The 19,455-nt window shown below is 37.9% G+C and overlaps 1 protein-coding gene and 1 long non-coding RNA gene across 8 annotated transcripts in view; one reads left to right on the top strand and one right to left on the bottom strand.

Moving 5' to 3' along the window:
* The window catches only part of LOC117138506 (coiled-coil domain-containing protein 40), a 75,563-nt gene extending 58,768 nt beyond the window's left edge, over positions 1-16,795 (bottom strand). The window contains exons 1-3 of one of the 4 annotated variants that reach the window (XM_033300642.1): positions 15,913-16,795; positions 15,720-15,862; positions 13,597-13,844 (exon numbers count right to left, since the gene is read on the bottom strand). In XM_033300642.1, the coding sequence (XP_033156533.1) occupies positions 13,726-13,844; positions 15,720-15,862; positions 15,913-16,724 (1,074 nt within the window). In that variant the 5' untranslated portion in view covers positions 16,725-16,795 and the 3' untranslated portion in view covers positions 13,597-13,725. Of the gene's footprint in view, positions 1-13,596; positions 13,845-15,719; positions 15,863-15,912 lie in introns of those variants that run through there. The other 3 variants (XM_033300639.1, XM_033300643.1, XM_033300638.1) reach the window with 3 other exon arrangements.
* LOC117138510 lies at positions 13,827-18,662 on the top strand. Of its 4 annotated transcripts, none has more exons than XR_004459205.1 (4): positions 13,827-14,091; positions 14,667-15,252; positions 15,507-15,681; positions 17,497-18,662. It is a non-coding gene; the product is annotated as an uncharacterized LOC117138510 (long non-coding RNA). The 4 variants fall into 4 exon arrangements; XR_004459204.1 differs by lacking the exon at positions 13,827-14,091 and adding an exon at positions 14,387-14,493; XR_004459202.1 differs by lacking the exon at positions 13,827-14,091 and adding an exon at positions 14,387-14,558.
* Positions 18,663-19,455: the final 793 nt, after the last annotated feature.

Here is a 19,455-nt window from a genome sequence, read left to right as displayed (position 1 = left end):
CTGAAAATCCGTCTTCACAATAGAATGAACAAGGCGCGGGCACACCAAGGAACAGCTACGCTGATACCATCAGAGACAAATCCTGAAGTAATTTTCTCGAAAGCAGCAAGTTTCGCTCCCTGGCCTACATCCAACACTAACAAGACAACATTTGCAAACGTTTTAAAATCAGGTATGACGCCTCCAACCCAAAATACCCAAACTCCACATGAAGTGCACACAAAATTAGACACACAACAAAACTATAACCCAGCTGCGCAGCAGGAAACAAAAACTGAAGCTATGATGCAAGCCTTACAACAGAGCATGATGGAATTTATGACATTTATGAAGACCACCATTCAAGACATGATGCGTAATCAAAACCTTTTGATACAAATGCTTGTAGCCCAACAATCAAATAAATAATGGCTACTTTACGCATAGCTACGTGGAACGCCAATGGCGTCTCACAGCGCAAACTTGAGCTAGCTCAATTCCTACATGAGAAGCATATCGACGTAATGCTTCTTTCGGAAACTCATCTCACAAGCAAATACAATTTTCAAATAAGAGACTACCATTTCTACGGTACAAATCACCCCGACGGAAAAGCACACGGTGGCACCGCCATACTCATAAGGAACCGTATGAAGCACCACTTTTACAAAGAATTTGCGGAAAATCATCTTCAGGCCACATCCATCAGCATTCAGCTGGATGACAACACTCTCCTTACACTAGCGGCCGTATACTGCCCCCCCCCGTTTCACAGTATTAGAAGCTCAATTCCTGGATTTCTTCCAAGCACTAGGGCCACACTTCATTGCAGCAGGCGACTACAACGCTAAACATACTCACTGGGGATCGCGACTTGTGAACCCAAAAGGAAAACAGCTTTATAAGACTATAATAAAAGCCACTAATAAACTTGACCATGTTTCCCCCGGGAGTCCTACATACTGGCCATCAGACCTCAATAAGCTGCCTGACCTGATCGACTTCGCAGTTACGAAAAATATTTCCCGCAGTTTGGTTAAAGCTGAATGTCTGCCGGATCTGTCATCTGATCACTCGCCTGTACTAATTCACCTCCGCCGGTACGCAGAAAACGTGAAACCACCATTCAGATTGACTTCTCACAAAACCAACTGGCTCAGGTATAAAAAATATATAAGTTCACATATTGAGCTAAGCCCAAAACTCAATACTGAATCTGATATAGAGAGCTGCACGTGTGCATTGCAATCCATCCTTACTGCAGCAGCTCTTACTGCAACACCCAAAATAACAAATAATACAATTAATTCAAAAAAGACCAACGTACAAATCGAGCAACTCGTCCACGTAAAACGACGCTTACGCAGAGAATGGCAATCTTCCAGATCCCCGACTGCAAAACAAAAGCTAAAAGTAGCCACACGGAAACTGGCCAACGCTCTGAAACAAGAAGAGGGCGACGATCAGCGCCGATACATAGAGCAACTCACACCGACAGGCACAAAACAAAAGTCACTGTGGCGAGCCCACTCAACTCTTCGCCCACCGACTGAAACCGTTTTGCCGATAAGGAATTCCTCAGGTGGCTGGGCCCGTAGTGATGAAGACAGAGCCACCACATTTGCCGCTCACCTACAAAATGTGTTCACGCCAAACCAGGCTACTAGTACATTCGCGCTGCCGTCCTATCCCGTAAACCGCCACCAGCAACACACCCCAATTGTGTTTCGTCCTAAAGAAGTAACTAAAATAATCAAAGACAATCTCAGCCCGAAAAAATCCCCCGGCTGCGACCTTATAACACCGGAAATGATCATCCAGCTGCCACATTCTGCAGTTCGCTACAGAACCAAGCTCTTTAATGCCATCACCAAACTTGGTTACTTTCCGCAACGATGGAAGAGGTCGATTATCATAATGATTCCAAAGCCTGGTAAGAACCACACAGTCGCTTCATCTTACAGACCAATAAGTCTACTCTCATGTATTTCGAAACTATTCGAAAAATGCCTGCTGATCCGTCTTAATCAACATCTGATATACCACAAAATAATCCCAGCCCACCAATTTGGATTTCGCGAAAGCCATGGAACCATTGAACAGGTGAATCGTATTACAACGGAAATAAGAACTGCATTTGAATATCGCGAATACTGTACAGCAGTATTTTTAGACGTATCCCAAGCATTCGACAGAGTCTGGCTCGACGGCCTAATGTTTAAAATTAAAACATCCCTACCCGAAAGCACACACAAACTTCTAAAGTCTTACCTCTATGACATAAAGTTTGCAGTACGGTGCAACACTGCCACTTCCACTGATCATACAATTGAGGCTGGAGTCCCCCAAGGCAGCGTTCTTGGGCCAACCTTATACCTCATCTATACAGCCGACATCCCTACAAATAGTCGCTTAACGGTATCCACATTTGCCGACGATACAGCTATCCTTAGCCGTTCAAGGTCCCCTATCCAAGCTACAGCACAGTTGGCACTGTACCTCATCGACATTGAGAAGTGGCTCTCTGACTGGCGAATAAAAGTAAACGAGCAAAAATGCAAGCACGTGACGTTTACGCTAAACAGACAAGACTGTCCTCCGCTCTTGTTGAACAACATACCACTCCCGAAAGCAGATGAGGTAGCGTACCTAGGAGTACACCTTGACAGAAGACTCACATGGCGCAGGCACATTGAAGCCAAAAAAACCCAACTTAAACACAAAGCCAACAACTTACACTGGCTCATCAACTCTGGTTCTCCGCTCAGCCTAGATCACAAGGTCTTGCTCTACAATTCTATATTGAAACCTATCTGGACCTATGGCTCACAGTTATGGGGCAATGCCAGCAACAGCAATATTGACATCATACAGCGAGCACAATCAAAGATTCTGAGAACCATCACTGGGGCACCGTGGTACGTTCGGAGTGAAAACATCCAAAGAGACCTAAATATCCCATCAGTTACCAACGCAATCACGGAACTTAAGGAAAAATACCATAGCAAGCTTTACACGCACCCCAACCACCTAGCGCGAGGTCTAATCCAGCTCAGCAGCCGTTCCCGTCTCCGGCGAAAGGACCTACCAACCCAGCCAATAAATTATTAGGGCCGTTTAATCATAGAACAGTTGGAAAAATAATACAACTGTTAAAAAAATACTTGTTATAGTTAAGATTTTTAAACTTATTGGTAGTTCTTATACAAGAAGATTCAATAAATAAAAAAAAAAAAAAATTCAAAAAAAAATATCCGTTGCAAATATACGGAATTACGGCCAGAACTAATCTGAATAAAATAAGAGTTGCTCAAAGTAAAGTAGTTAGATCACTATGTAACTCCCCTTTGTACATGAGAACCAGAGATATAGAAAGAGATCTTAATATTCCAAAGATAGGCGATGCATTGAGGACCCATGCGGAAAGTTATCGACATTAGTGAAATCAAAGTTACATTCAGGAATCAAAACAGGTGAAACGGGCTTTTTACTAAATATAATTAGAGGGTTAGATGTTATTGAAACACCGATACCTCGGCTCAATATTTTTCGCCCACTTAAGATATCATACTTAATGTAATCATCTAAAACTACATGGAATAAAATTTCGAATGTGTGTTCGCTTAATGTAACATTCTCCAATATCTGAGTAGTACTACAAACCGTACTGTTTCCAATGCCTCTTAATACAACTACGTTGCCTTTCCTAGTTCCGGATAGACTCATTGTAGCAGCCTCCCTAATCAGCGAGCATTCTGCTTTAGAATCAAAATAAAATCGGAACGACTCACCATACTGCTACAGCGTTCCCACAGGCTCCAGTACTTTGCATATATTGACGTCCTTCACAATATTATTTTTGGTTGTAGTTGGACGCACCACATTATCCGGGGCATACGCTGGCCACATGTCCCAACTATTCCACATTTGAAACAGGTGAAGGTTGACAGGTGTTTACTTTCAGTATAGTCAGAACGTTGACCAGCAGAATTATGGCTTTGAGTTGCATCCTTATTTAAACGACACTCAGCCTGTTTATGACCAAGTTTTTGGCATTTGATGTGAGGGAATGTCTTGACTCTTTTCGCTGATGGTGCTGACGTGGTACCATAGGAATAGGCTTTTAATTCCTGATGCAGCTCGTTCCTAATCGCTCGTTCCGAGTTTAACGGACTCTATGCGTCCCATTCATGCCCATGACAGGCTGCGTTGACAGAAACTATTTCTGCCTCGCTTTATGAATACAGAAGAAATACCCAAACAAAACAATATGTCCAACTTTTAGCAAATACAAAATGTACGTTATAATTTAAAATTAAAAAGGAATATACGACACGGCCTTCCTGACCTACACACGTCCTCGTGCGTTTACAGTTTGTAGATAACTCATAATACATTTTTTTTTTAGAACATCAACAAACATCTCTTAATTCCTTAACATTTATCTTTGTATCTATTTCATAAGACTCTGATTACCACCAACTTACATAATGTCGTGTAAATACTTATTAATTAAACAGTTGGAACTCAACCTTGTACGGATACACAACAAAAACAATTTCGATATACTGCTCTTTCTTAGAATAATTACATTTCATTTGAATTATTACTAGTCAATATTTCGTTTTTCTAGCACATAACAACATAACCGGCCAACTCATGTAGCACACAGTTATCATTAAACCGGCCAACATATATGGCAAGTAACTTAAGTATAAATGTCAGTTAATGTCAGTTTTTTGTAAATCCAAAAAAAAAAAGTGTATAAAAGTTATAGAAGAATGTTATAATTAAATAGAAATAGATAAAAGTAACCGATTCGGTTAGATTTTTCGGCTTAGATTTTTTTTCATATTTAATTGCCCACTTCCGCAATATCATTACGGTCCAATAAATTGTTCGTAGTGTATTCATTTGCATTTTTTTTTAAATCATACGGGAAGCAAATTCAAAAAATAAATAAAAAGAACAATTTTAAATTTATTTAATTTTGTTCATTTAGCTTTCATGATTTTTCCTGGTGTATAATTGGAAAAAAAATTTTGTTGGTTATTAAGTTGATTTCTCTTCGTTATTTATCTCAGTGTATATATATAAATTTATGTAACTAAAACTACCTCATATTTTAAATCCTCGACTAAAGATCGATCAACCGCCCCAGATGAGCTGAAATTAATAGCGTGAAATTTTCCACGAATACTTTGAAAATATACGAATACACAGAAAATTTCAAAGTGCACAATAGTTAGTTAAGGTTAATTTAAATAAACTGTTCTTTTTTAAATTTAACCCGAAAGTTTAAACGCGCACACTCTAAAAATGTATTCGTAGTTAGATTAAATAATATAAGAAAAAATTAAATACTAAAAAGTATTCAATTTAAATAAAATTAAAAATACAAAGTGATGTACATATACATACATATATGTATATGTATGTATGTATACAGCTGTGTTCAAAAAAATAGCAGTGCGACGGAAGCTAAAAAATACGGAAGCTAAAAAATTCCACATCCCTTTTCGGAATCCACTTTTTATTCCACTTATTTTTGTAAAATAGATAGGGAAAAAAGAAAACCCCGATAGTTTTTCATATTATTATTTTTTTATTTGCATTCTTGAGCAAAATCACAACTTTTAGGCTGTTCATAAGAATAGCAGTGTCTGGTTTTGACCAACGTAAAGTCCCGAAATTATCAATATTTTCTAAAAAGTAAGTTTGGTTAAGTTAATTCGTATATTTAAAAGGGCAATAAATTAAAAATAAAATAAAAAAATTATATTTTAGTACGTAAAGGACACCACTCTTCCCACGAGAAAAGAATGTCAATTTTTAAGCTTAGAAAGGAAGGAAAAACATATAAGGGCATTCAAAAAACCCTTGAATGTTCTGCCAAAATGGTATACAATGCCATTAAATATGAATGGAAGCCCGCAAACCGTGGTACCATTGGTAAATGCACAGATAGAGAGGATCGGCGCATAGTTCGTTAGAGCAAAGTCTATCCTTTTGCATCCGTTAGGGACATAAAGTCTGAGCTGAACTTGGGAATCAGCGACGTTACTATTCAGAGATGACTACTGAATCAAAATTTAAGTGCGAGGAGTCCACGAAAGGATCTCCTACTTAGCCCTAGGCATATTAAGGCAAGGTTAAGCTTCCCTAAAACCTACCTAACCTACCTAATCTGGCCAGTCTCCAAATGGCGTAATATCCTTTGGATTGATGAGTCAAACTTAGTGCTATTTGGTGGAACTGGTTCACTACAGTATATCTGATGACCTCCAAACACGGAGTACCACCCAAAACACCCACTGATGACTTTCAATCATGGTGGACCGAAAATTCTGGTATGGGCTTGTTTTTTTACAATGGTATGAGTCTATAACATATAATTTATGGTATTATAGATCAAAACGCATATGCAAATATACTTAGTGATGTCTTACTGTCATATTCTGAATATAATATGCCCTTAAAATAGACATTCCAACAGGATAAAGATACGAAACGCAGAAGCAAATCGGCTAAGAATAGGATCACCCAAAAAAGAATAGATGTAATGCCGTGGACAGCATCATCTTTCTATTTAAACCCGATTGAAAACCTGTGGGGGGACATTAACCAATATGTGTCGAAAAACTTCCCGATGTCTAAGGCTCAGATTTGGCAAGTTGTGCAGGATGCATGGTCAAAAATACCCCTCGAACGTTGCCAGGACCTGGTGGACTCCATTTCGCGTGGGTGTAAGGCTGTGCTGGCTAACAAAGGCTATCCAACCAAGTATAAGGCCCTAATTAACACATTAAAAAGAAAAACTAAGTTCGTTCTAAGTCAAGTTGATTTTTTTTACTATTTTTTCATAGTACTGCTATTTATGTGAATATTTTTCGAAAATATTGAAGAAATAAAAGTGAAACATTTGCTAAATTGTTTGAAATTAAATACCTAACGATATTAGCAAAAAAATTAGACCATTAAAACAGGAACCTTGCCACTCTCGAGAAGGCAATCTTGGACATTAACGCCAGATTGGATCAACTTTTTAAATTAGTCATGGAAACAATTGAGTCCAACAAAGCTTTTCGCGACGTAGTCCACGTTCTGATTTCTAAAAAAAGATAGTCTTAACACTTAAAAATCGGATTATGGAACGCAAGAGGATTAGTACAGAAGAATGAAGAACTTCGACTTTTTCTTATTGCCCACTCTATAGACATCATGCTAATTACTGAAACTCATATGCGCCCTGGACTAAAAGTATACACTCCTGGCTATGAACAATATTATGCCAATCATCCAAGTAACACCGCAAAAGACGGTTCTGCAATCTTCATCAAAGCCCATATTCGCCATAGTCAAAATATATCAACAATGCGCACTGATTTACAAGTCACCAGTCTCAATGTACCAACGAGTGGTGGTACTATCAAAATAGCTTCACTATATCTTCCTCCAAATAAGCGTTGGACTAAAAACGACTTTGATCAGCTACTGATCACATTGGGCCCCAAGTGTATAGCAGGAGGGGATTACAATGCTAAGCACCAATGGTGGGTCAACCTAAGGGCATGCAGTCGAGGAAAACGACTACACGAGGCCTTCATAACAAGTTCTAGCGAAGTTCTAGCTACAGGTGAACCTACCTTTTACTCATCTAACACTAGACTGACGCCAACAGCTTTGGACTTTTTTATTGTAAAAGGGGTGCCAATAAATAAACTTTCAATTGAAACAAAATACGAGCTATCTTCTGATCACCTACCTAAAGTAGCAACATTAAGCCACTCTCCCCAATATAAATCCAGAAAGAAATCCTTACTAGCTCCCGGCTCCTCTGTCGAAACATTTAGGAATGTCCTAGACAGAAGCGTTAACCTAAACATGGACATAAATTATCCGGAAGACATCGAAGATGCTATAGTGATGTTCATGGACAAAATTCACGTGGCTGCGACATTTGCTACACCAGCAAGCAGAAATTCTCCTACCCAGAGTAGACGCAGTGTACTTCCACATAACGCTTCAGTTCTCATACATCTCAAACGAAAAGCTAGACGAGAATTTTCCAGAACACGAGACGCACGCGCCCACAACATTTACAAAAGGTTATCAAATCGTCTTAACAAAGTTCTGGTGAAAAACAAACAAGACCACTTTGATCAAATGCTGGAAAATGCAAGTCCTGATGCATCGACTAACTACTCGCTGTGGAAACTCATGAATAACCTTAAAAGACAAGTTATTCCAAAGGCTCCCATCAGAAATCCAGCTGGTGGTTGGTGCGGCTCCAGTCAGGAGAAGGCTTATATCTTTGCAAACAGCTTAGAGGATAGATTTAAGCCATTGAATTTTACTCCGACAGAACACCGAAACAGGGTGCAAATACTGTTGGACCAACCTTTTCAAATGACCCTTCCCACAAACCCTGTTAATTTGGAAGAGGTAGTAAAGCAGATCAAAAAGCTCAAACCTAAAAAATCGTCTGGTGAGGACCTCCTAGATAACAGGACGCTCAAACTCCTTCCCATCAAAGCTGTACTTTTCTTAGTCCTACTGTTCAATAGCCCTCTAAGGCTGGGACACTTTCCAAGCAAATGGAAATCTGCAATCATAACGATGATTCCGAAGCCTGGAAAGCAACCCACTGAAGTAGATGCATATAGGCCCATTAGTCTTCTACCCGCGCTAGGGAAAATGTTGGAAAGGGTAATATTAGAACGCATCCTCAAACTTCCAAGCGTGAGCCAAGCTATTCCAAAGTGGCAGTTCAGTTTCCGAAAAAGTCATGGCACTCCAGAACAACTACACCGAGTGACAAACTTTGCTTTGGAGGCCATGGAGGACAAGATGTATACAATAGCTGTATTCATTGATATACAACAAGCCTTTGATAGAGTTTGGCATGATGGTCTTCTAAGTAAGCTTAAGACCATTTTGACGCCACAGCTATTTCTTCTTATCAAAAGCTTTCTATCGAACAGATAGTTCAGTGTGGTTGTCGATGGCGACAAATCGTCTACGCGTACAATCTCAGCAGGCGTACCCCAAGGCAGTGTTTTAGGCCCGACTCTTTATTCGCTGTATACTTCTGATATGCCGGATTCCTGGTGCTGTACAGAAGTTGAATACGAAAATGTTCTTATTGCAACCTACGCAGATGACACCGCGGTAATGGTCAGGAGTACAAGCATAAGTGATGCAACCAGGAGCCTACAGGAATATGTGACGGCCTTCGAGAAGTGGGCAACGGAATGGAATATCGGCATTAATTGCAGCAAATGTGCTTGCGTCACATTCACAAAGAGACCTTTGAACTGCTCTGGAATTTCCATGCTCGGCTCCACACTTCGACACGAGTCCTTCTACAAATACCTCGGGGTGATTTTGGACAGAGGACTAACGTTTCAAAGACATACGACTATGATCAAGCAAGCAGTACTTTCAAAGGCTGCAAAAATGTCGTGGCTCTTATCGCCGAAGAAACAAACTCACAATGGCAAATAAAGTTCGCCTGTATAAATCCATCCATCCGTTGCAAATTTTTTTTTTTTTTTTTTTTTTTTTTTTTAATTTCATATTTACCGCCGCAGTGTGAAGACGTTTTTTTATCGAGTAACGCTCCTGTACAATGTACAAACTGCCAAGAGTATGGCCACACGAGGTCGTATTGTACACTTCGCCCGGTATGCGTAGTCTGTGGAGATCTCCACGACTCCAAACAGTGTCAAACTAACAAAAAAAATGCATGCGAGAAAAAATGCAATAACTGTGGGGGCAACCACACAGCAAACTACAGAGGCTGTCCAATCTACAAAGAGCTGAAAATCCGTCTTCACAATAGAATGAACACGGCGCGGGCACACCAAGGAACAGCTACGCTGATACCATCAGAGACAAATCCTGAAGTAATTTTCTCGAAAGCAGCAAGTTTCGCTCCCTGGCCTACATCCAACACTAACAAGACAACATTTGCAAACGTTTTAAAATCAGGTATGACGCCTCCAACCCAAAATTCCCAAACTCCACATGAAGTGCACACAAAATTAGACACACAACAAAACTATAACCCAGCTGCGCAGCAGGAAACAAAAACTGAAGCTATGATGCAAGCCTTACAACAGAGCATGATGGAATTTATGACATTTATGAAGACCACCATTCAAGACATGATGCGTAATCAAAACCTTTTGATACAAATGCTTGTAGCCCAACAATCAAATAAATAATGGCTACTTTACGCATAGCTACGTGGAACGCCAATGGCGTCTCACAGCGCAAACTTGAGCTAGCTCAATTCCTACATGAGAAGCATATCGACGTAATGCTTCTTTCGGAAACTCATCTCACAAGCAAATACAATTTTCAAATAAGAGACTACCATTTCTACGGTACAAATCACCCCGACGGAAAAGCACACGGTGGCACCGCCATACTCATAAGGAACCGTATGAAGCACCACTTTTACAAAGAATTTGCGGAAAATCATCTTCAGGCCACATCCATCAGCATTCAGCTGGATGACAACACTCTCCTTACACTAGCGGCCGTATACTGCCCCCCCGTTTCACAGTATTAGAAGCTCAATTCCTGGATTTCTTCCAAGCACTAGGGCCACACTTCATTGCAGCAGGCGACTACAACGCTAAACATACTCACTGGGGATCGCGACTTGTGAACCCAAAAGGAAAACAGCTTTATAAGACTATAATAAAAGCCACTAATAAACTTGACCATGTTTCCCCCGGGAGTCCTACATACTGGCCATCAGACCTCAATAAGCTGCCTGACCTGATCGACTTCGCAGTTACGAAAAATATTTCCCGCAGTTTGGTTAAAGCTGAATGTCTGCCGGATCTGTCATCTGATCACTCGCCTGTACTAATTCACCTCCGCCGGTACGCAGAAAACGTGAAACCACCATTCAGATTGACTTCTCACAAAACCAACTGGCTCAGGTATAAAAAATATATAAGTTCACATATTGAGCTAAGCCCAAAACTCAATACTGAATCTGATATAGAGAGCTGCACGTGTGCATTGCAATCCATCCTTACTGCAGCAGCTCTTACTGCAACACCCAAAATAACAAATAATACAATTAATTCAAAAAAGACCAACGTACAAATCGAGCAACTCGTCCACGTAAAACGACGCTTACGCAGAGAATGGCAATCTTCCAGATCCCCGACTGCAAAACAAAAGCTAAAAGTAGCCACACGGAAACTGGCCAACGCTCTGAAACAAGAAGAGGGCGACGATCAGCGCCGATACATAGAGCAACTCACACCGACAGGCACAAAACAAAAGTCACTGTGGCGAGCCCACTCAACTCTTCGCCCACCGACTGAAACCGTTTTGCCGATAAGGAATTCCTCAGGTGGCTGGGCCCGTAGTGATGAAGACAGAGCCACCACATTTGCCGCTCACCTACAAAATGTGTTCACGCCAAACCAGGCTACTAGTACATTCGCGCTGCCGTCCTATCCCGTAAACCGCCACCAGCAACACACCCCAATTGTGTTTCGTCCTAAAGAAGTAACTAAAATAATCAAAGACAATCTCAGCCCGAAAAAATCCCCCGGCTGCGACCTTATAACACCGGAAATGATCATCCAGCTGCCACATTCTGCAGTTCGCTACATAACCAAGCTCTTTAATGCCATCACCAAACTTGGTTACTTTCCACAACGATGGAAGAGGTCGATTATCATAATGATTCCAAAGCCTGGTAAGAACCACACAGTCGCTTCATCTTACAGACCAATAAGTCTACTCTCATGTATTTCGAAACTATTCGAAAAATGCCTGCTGATCCGTCTTAATCAACATCTGATATACCACAATATAATCCCAGCCCACCAATTTGGATTTCGCGAAAGCCATGGAACCATTGAACAGGTGAATCGTATTACAACGGAAATAAGAACTGCATTTGAATATCGCGAATACTGTACAGCAGTATTTTTAGACGTATCCCAAGCATTCGACAGAGTCTGGCTCGACGGCCTAATGTTTAAAATTAAAACATCCCTACCCGAAAGCACACACAAACTTCTAAAGTCTTACCTCTATGACAGAAAGTTTGCAGTACGGTGCAACACTGCCACTTCCACTGATCATACAATTGAGGCTGGAGTCCCCCAAGGCAGCGTTCTTGGGCCAACCTTATACCTCATCTATACAGCCGACATCCCTACAAATAGTCGCTTAACGGTATCCACATTTGCCGACGATACAGCTATCCTTAGCCGTTCAAGGTCCCCTATCCAAGCTACAGCACAGTTGGCACTGTACCTCATCGACATTGAGAAGTGGCTCTCTGACTGGCGAATAAAAGTAAACGAGCAAAAATGCAAGCACGTGACGTTTACGCTAAACAGACAAGACTGTCCTCCGCTCTTGTTGAACAACATACCACTCCCGAAAGCAGATGAGGTAGCGTACCTAGGAGTACACCTTGACAGAAGACTCACATGGCGCAGGCACATTGAAGCCAAAAAAACCCAACTTAAACTCAAAGCCAACAACTTACACTGGCTCATCAACTCTGGTTCTCCGCTCAGCCTAGATCACAAGGTCTTGCTCTACAATTCTATATTGAAACCTATCTGGACCTATGGCTCACAGTTATGGGGCAATGCCAGCAACAGCAATATTGACATCATACAGCGAGCACAATCAAAGATTCTGAGAACCATCACTGGGGCACCGTGGTACGTTCGGAGTGAAAACATCCAAAGAGACCTAAATATCCCATCAGTTACCAACGCAATCACGGAACTTAAGGAAAAATACCATAGCAAGCTTTACACGCACCCCAACCACCTAGCGCGAGATCTAATCCAGCTCAGCAGCCGTTCCCGTCTCCGGCGAAAGGACCTACCAACCCAGCGAATAAATTATTAGGGCCGTTTAATCATAGAACAGTTGGAAAAATAATACAACTGTTAAAAAAATACTTGTTATAGTTAAGATTTTTAAACTTATTGTTAGTTCTTATACAAGAAGATTCAATAAATAAAAAAAAAAAAAAATTCAAAAAAAAAAATCCGTTGCAAATATACGGAATTACGGCCAGAACTAATCTGAATAAAATAAGAGTTGCTCAAAGTAAAGTAGTTAGATCACTATGTAACTCCCCTTTGTACATGAGAACCAGAGATATAGAAAGAGATCTTAATATTCCAAAGATAGGCGATGCATTGAGGACCCATGCGGAAAGTTATATGCGGCGACTAGGTTCCCACCCCAAAACCCTGACGAGAAGGCTTATCCATCCCCCGAAAAAAAGAAGGCTAAAAAGATTCCACCCACATAATCTCCCATCGAGATTATTATAATTATTTGTTCATGGAAAAGAAATCAATTAAATATTGTTAGAATAACTTAATTTGTAAAGTAATGTATAAGTAATGTATATATTGGTATGCCTATGCTGTAAAATTTTATGTAAAACCTGGTAAAGCTGCCACATAGGTAGCACTAAACTTGTTTTATTCCAATTAATAAAATTTACAAAAAAAAAAAAATAATAATAATAATTATAAACAGATCATATGCTAACCATTAAAACCATAGAAAAATGTTTATAAAATAACAAAATATATTTGAAGTGCAAGTGTCAGCAAGTTCGCACAATCGAATCACACAAGCGATGCATGTACATACAAGTTATCATAAGTAAGGTCAATGATACTGAACTGAATGCTAAGTCTGTATCCGGTCGGAATCTATTGCGATAAATCAGCGGAATTTGGGGTTACTGTGAACGGACACCCACAGGCGCAGCGTTAGCATTCTGGACGTGGTGGTGTGAGAAGTCACGAGGCGCAACGTTGACAGAAATAGCTGCAGAAGTGCCGCTATAAATATTTGAATATGAAATTGTACTTTAGTTTTAGACAGAGCTCAAAAGGGATCAGTCGTATTCTGATGCACTTAATAAAGAAGAATAATTATTATTTGAAAAACCTTAATAATTGTTTAATTTACATAAATACAACATCTTATGTAAATTGGCATCTTATGCGAGCAGCGCAGCCGTGACTGATTAAATATTCAGACATTTAACTTTTATCTTCGAAATAATAAAGAATAAATAAAACTCAAGTAAGAAATTTGTAAATTTGTAATGTGCATCGGAACATTAAAAGACTAATTATGTACATACATATGTACCAAAAGTGTGTAAACTGGAATTTGTTGTTTATTTTCTTGTATATTTAAAATGCTTAATTTGTTTTTCGATTTATAAGTAAAATAAATATTGTTTTATTATATTGTTTAAAAAAATTGCGGTTATTTAAGCAAAGAACTCTTTATTTTTACCTTTAAAGTCAAAAATTCAACTTATTTCACAGTGTGTAAACAGTTTCTTGACATACTGTAAGTAGATAAAGGGGACGGGAATTGGCAAGAGCGAAATAACAATAAGAGAACGAAATGGACTAACATATTGTGTTTCTAAAAGACATGCCCTTTTTTTCGTGGATCACTTGCGATTAGATTTTTGTGAGAAGCAGAAGCGATTTTAATTAAGTACCATTTTTAAGAATTTAATCCATTAATTATTTCAAGTAATTGATTTAATTTATTAACAACAATAAATACTACTCACAGAATCGATCATTTAAAGTAAAGTTGTAATTCATTTTTGCATACATTATACCATATTTTACTTTAAGGTTAATCGGACGGACATGTGGACCCAAGTTCCACAAAAGAAACTATCCCTAACTCCGTAGGACAACAAGACGCTCCAGATTTTGGAATTTAATATGTATTTTTTATTCTTAAATTTAAATCCTACGCATAGAAATAATAATTAACTAATAAGAAGTAATGTTTCATCGATGAAAGGAGATGAAAAAACTGACATGAAAATCGCCTAAAAGGGCAATACTCTTACACAATCGAAATTTCTGTCTCTTTAAAAATCATTGAGGATTTAGTGATTTGTTATGCTTTGTTTTAGCGATTCATACATAGATAGTTTTCATACAAATTGTGCGGTGTTTCACTGATGAAAACTTGTGTATTGAACTGTGGGAGTATATACATATGACAATTTTACATAGTCTAAATGGTTGGAAGGAATGGTTGAACATATACATATAGGGGTATATCTATCACGTAGTATTTTGTTCTTGTAATATATATATATATATTTGGGAGCATTGCAAAATATCTGCATTTGTGAATTGAATGAATTGAAGCTTGTGATTGATAAGCTGAAAATCTATTTATTGCCGTTGAGTATAATATATGACTGTAAGTTGAAAAAGAAGACTCATGGAACTAAATTAATTCTTCACCTATCAGACAAAGACGACAAAGTTATATATACACATATATACATATAATATACATACATATGTATATAATATACATACATACATGTACATATACATACAATAGATATAATTATAATTATTATAAATTATAATTATAATTATATTATATAATACATATAACATACAATATACTATAATATATACATTTTTATATATTTTACATTTTTACAGTTTTGGTCGGATTGATGGCGTGGCAACATCAGTTAACAGTTAACTTGGGCTGTGTCTTTTTGGAATATGCATATCTTATCTAAACTTTTTAGCTTTAATTGTTCCAGTAATCCCGAAGTGTATGCTGACGGACAGACGGACATGTACAGATATGATCGGAAATCTGATATAACAGGTATTCAGATAACTAGAAATATACAATGAAATACTTACATTCCCTTCTTAAGGAATTAGTTTCATCTGCCAGTCGTTGCTTAAATGAATCCAATTTTTTATTTAGTTCCATTTCCTTTCCAATTTGTTTTTTGATAGCTTCTATTCCCGCTATATTGTGTTTCATTGCCTCCCTGTGTTTTCTTAAGATCAATGTTAAAAAACTTAAATCCTTTTAATTTGCTTAGCTTACCTTGCTGCGCTTTGTACTTGAAATAAAATTTTATCTCTCAACTGAATGGCTATAATAACCTCGTTCCATGCCTGTGTGAGCCGTTTGTGTTCATTTTGCAAAACCTCTAAATCTGTATTGGCATTTGCTATGCTCATATTTAAAATATTAATCACTTCTTTCATTGTAGCTTCTTCTTCACAAATCGACAGTAACTCGTTTTCTCTCTTTTTTATTTCTATATCCAGCCGATAAAAGAGTATATCTGATTTTCGTTTTTCCTGTGATAGCTGGTCTTGCAACTGGGCGTCTCTACTAACAATGCGTTTAGCATTTTTTACTTCATCCTCAACGGAACAAGCCCATCTTTTGATGTTACTTCCTAAACTTTGCATGTCACCTAGTTCTGCCATTCTTTCATGGTAAAGAGTTTTTTGTGACTTAGTTAACTTAATTTTTTCTTCGTTTTCCGCTTTTAAGGTTTTTGTGTTAAATTCTTCATCTTGTCGATTTTTTAAATGTTTTTCTATAACAGCGGATAACTCCATAATTTGTTTTTCTTGAAATTTCATTTTCTGTTGCATATCATACAATGTCAATCCTTGCTCCTCTCGTCGCTGTTCTCTCAGTTTAACATGGTGTTTTATTTCTGCAATTTCATTTTCTATATCACGTTTAGTACGTATTAAGTGACCCTTTAAACAGTCCTGAAACTTGCTTAGTAGTGGGTGATTTGGGGGAAGAAGGCCCATTTCCTCTGGTTCAGGAGATGTCTCAGGATTAGGCTCAAAGCTAATGGGGAAATCACAATCAATGTCTTCAGGATCAGACATTTTATAATATATGTAAAAATAGGTGTTGAAAACTAAATATATTTCGGCCTTCGTAATGTTGTATATTTTTCAAACGTCACATATGTCTGTAAATAAACAAAGTGGTTGCTATGATCGATATATGTAGTTAAGGAACAGAAAGGTGTACTCCACCTTATATATTGATTTTTTGTAGAAAATACTATGTATTAACAAGCTGAAAGGTAAACAATAAAAGGTAAACTATTACAAGACTATTAAAACTACGAAAATATATCCAAAATTGTTGAAAATTGTGGGCTTGGCCGTTTTGGGCGGCTTACAAAAGAAAGAAATATCCAATTATGTAGGCGTGGCAAGGCGTATAAGAAAAGAGAAGAGAAGAGAAGAATTCCTGATAGAAGTAAGCAGTATAGATTGACTTGAAACTAAAAGAGCTATTTTACGGAGAGACTCCGCCTTCATGTGCATTGCACTTTAACAAAGACACTAGAATAACTAGAATAAATAAATATTCTAGTGTCTTTGCTATGACCCTCAACAAAATAATGTAAACAAAATTGACAAACTCACTGAAAACAGACACGACTTTAACATAGACACAAACTTTAAAGAATCCCCTCTACTTAAATCAAAAACGACTAACCCATTCAAAAAGACAGGAAATTTAAGACAAATAGATGATAAACATTCCGAAGAAACAAATAGAGGTAGAAAAATAATACACTATAAATCTAATTTTAAAATAAAATAATGAAATTAGTAAAAGTAAATCTAATAACGATAATTCCAGGCCTGCTCCCGAGCATGAAACTCATATTAAGCCTCCTATCGTCAATTAACACACAATACCTAGAAGTAACTCCTATCCAGGCCAAAAACCTAATCTTTCAAACCAGATCAATAGATTTGCCGATAAACCACGAATATCATTACTTATCTATTAACTTTACTAAACCCGAAAATACTTATTAAGAACTTATTAAACAAACTCAACCTTTTAATAACTCACCACAAATACAGTATCTAGTAGAAAAACTTAACAGAGAAATGAACGGTATAATTTAATTTTAATTGTAAGCCGTAGTAAAAGCGGTCTTGTTAACTTTATGGGAACAAATAAAATTGTTCTTATTCGGTACTTTAGATTAAGAAGGCAAAGAAGCTTTATTACAACAAATAGCCGACATCTCTAAAAATAATGTACAAATAAGCGAACTTAACCACGTAATAGAAGTCATTAACAAAAGAATCGAATTGAATAGTCATTTAAATCATAACTTTGAAAAAGAACATATGATAGATTTAAACCTTTTTAACTTACAGGAATTCACTGAATACATTGAAACATAGAGCTTGGTTTGAAACTAACAAGCTAAGGTACATATCTTTAATCCAAAAATTTTAAAACACGATTCATTAATCCACGTCAATTCTGAAAAACTTCTTAATATAAAAACGTCAGCTTTGCTTAAATCTGATACGAACGAAATTCTGATAATATCCCATATTCCAAGAGAAATAACCAAAACACCAGTTTTTTAAATAATACCCTACCCAGACGGAAAAAGTAACATACTAACCGAAACAATACATGACAAATATTTTTCAGACAATATTCAAACATACACGGCAAGTTCTCAAAGCTTGGTTGTAAATAAATGTATAACTGGTATACTAAACCACGTCCCAACACAATGTAGATACAGTAAAACACATTCTGATTTTGAAATAAAATATGTAGAACCTAATATAATCACAACTTGGAACCTTCCCAAGACTATCCTAAACCAAAACTGTATCAATAGAGAAACTATAATAGAAGGCAATAACATGATAAAAACATTTAATTGTTCTGTCCAATTAGAAGAAATATGAATCACCAACATAATTATAGACTATACTCATACTATCTATGTAAAAAACAATGTAACAAATCTTGAACCACTCGAATACATTCAGACAAAACATTATCCAGTGATTTTTTTTCAATGTTTTCCTTATTTATTGAATCTTCCCTTTTACTTATGAGACTAACAATAACTTTTCAAATCTTATTCTAAACTAACTAAATATCATTTTATGAAATGATTCGTGCTGTGTGGCCTAACAAATTTAACGCTGGGCTGGTTGGTCGTTCCAGTGCAGTCGGCTTTGGCTGCATACTCGAATAAGTTTTCTTGAAAGAGGATTTGGATGTGAGGCTAGTTTTTCATTGTATTTTACTTTCTTCTCTGCTATTGTCTCAATGACAAGTTTTATTTGAAAGTCTCTGTGTATATTCTCGGTCCGAAGATACCATGATTCTCAGAATCCTAGACTGTGTTCGCTGTACTATGTCGATGTTGCTTCTCGATGCGTTGCCCCATAGCTCGGAGCCATAGGTCCATATGGGGTTTAAAACGGAGTTATATAAGAGGACCTTGTACTCCAAGCTTAGGGGAGAGCGAACGTTTATAAGCCAGTCTAGATCCCTTGCTTTTAGTCTGAGGTGCGTCGTCTTGGCCTCTATGTGTTTCCGCCAGATGAGCTGTTTGTCCAGATGAATACCTAAGTATGTTACGTTATCGGCTTGTGGGATGTGCACGTGGTTTATTACCAAGGCCAGCTTTGTTTGTTTAGGGTAAATGTTACCTGTTTGCACTTTTCTTAGTTTACTCGTATGCGCCAATCTGCAAGACAATGTTCGACACACGATGGCGTGCTAGTTGCATCGTAGCTTTTACTGGGCATCTGGATCGACTTAGTATTG

This window comes from Drosophila mauritiana, chromosome 2R (genome assembly GCF_004382145.1).
Source record: "Drosophila mauritiana strain mau12 chromosome 2R, ASM438214v1, whole genome shotgun sequence".
In the NCBI taxonomy this organism is placed as follows: Eukaryota; Metazoa; Arthropoda; class Insecta; order Diptera; family Drosophilidae; genus Drosophila; species Drosophila mauritiana.
The sequence above is the reverse complement of the archived record's forward strand: the minus strand, read 5'-3'. Positions and strand labels throughout refer to the sequence as shown.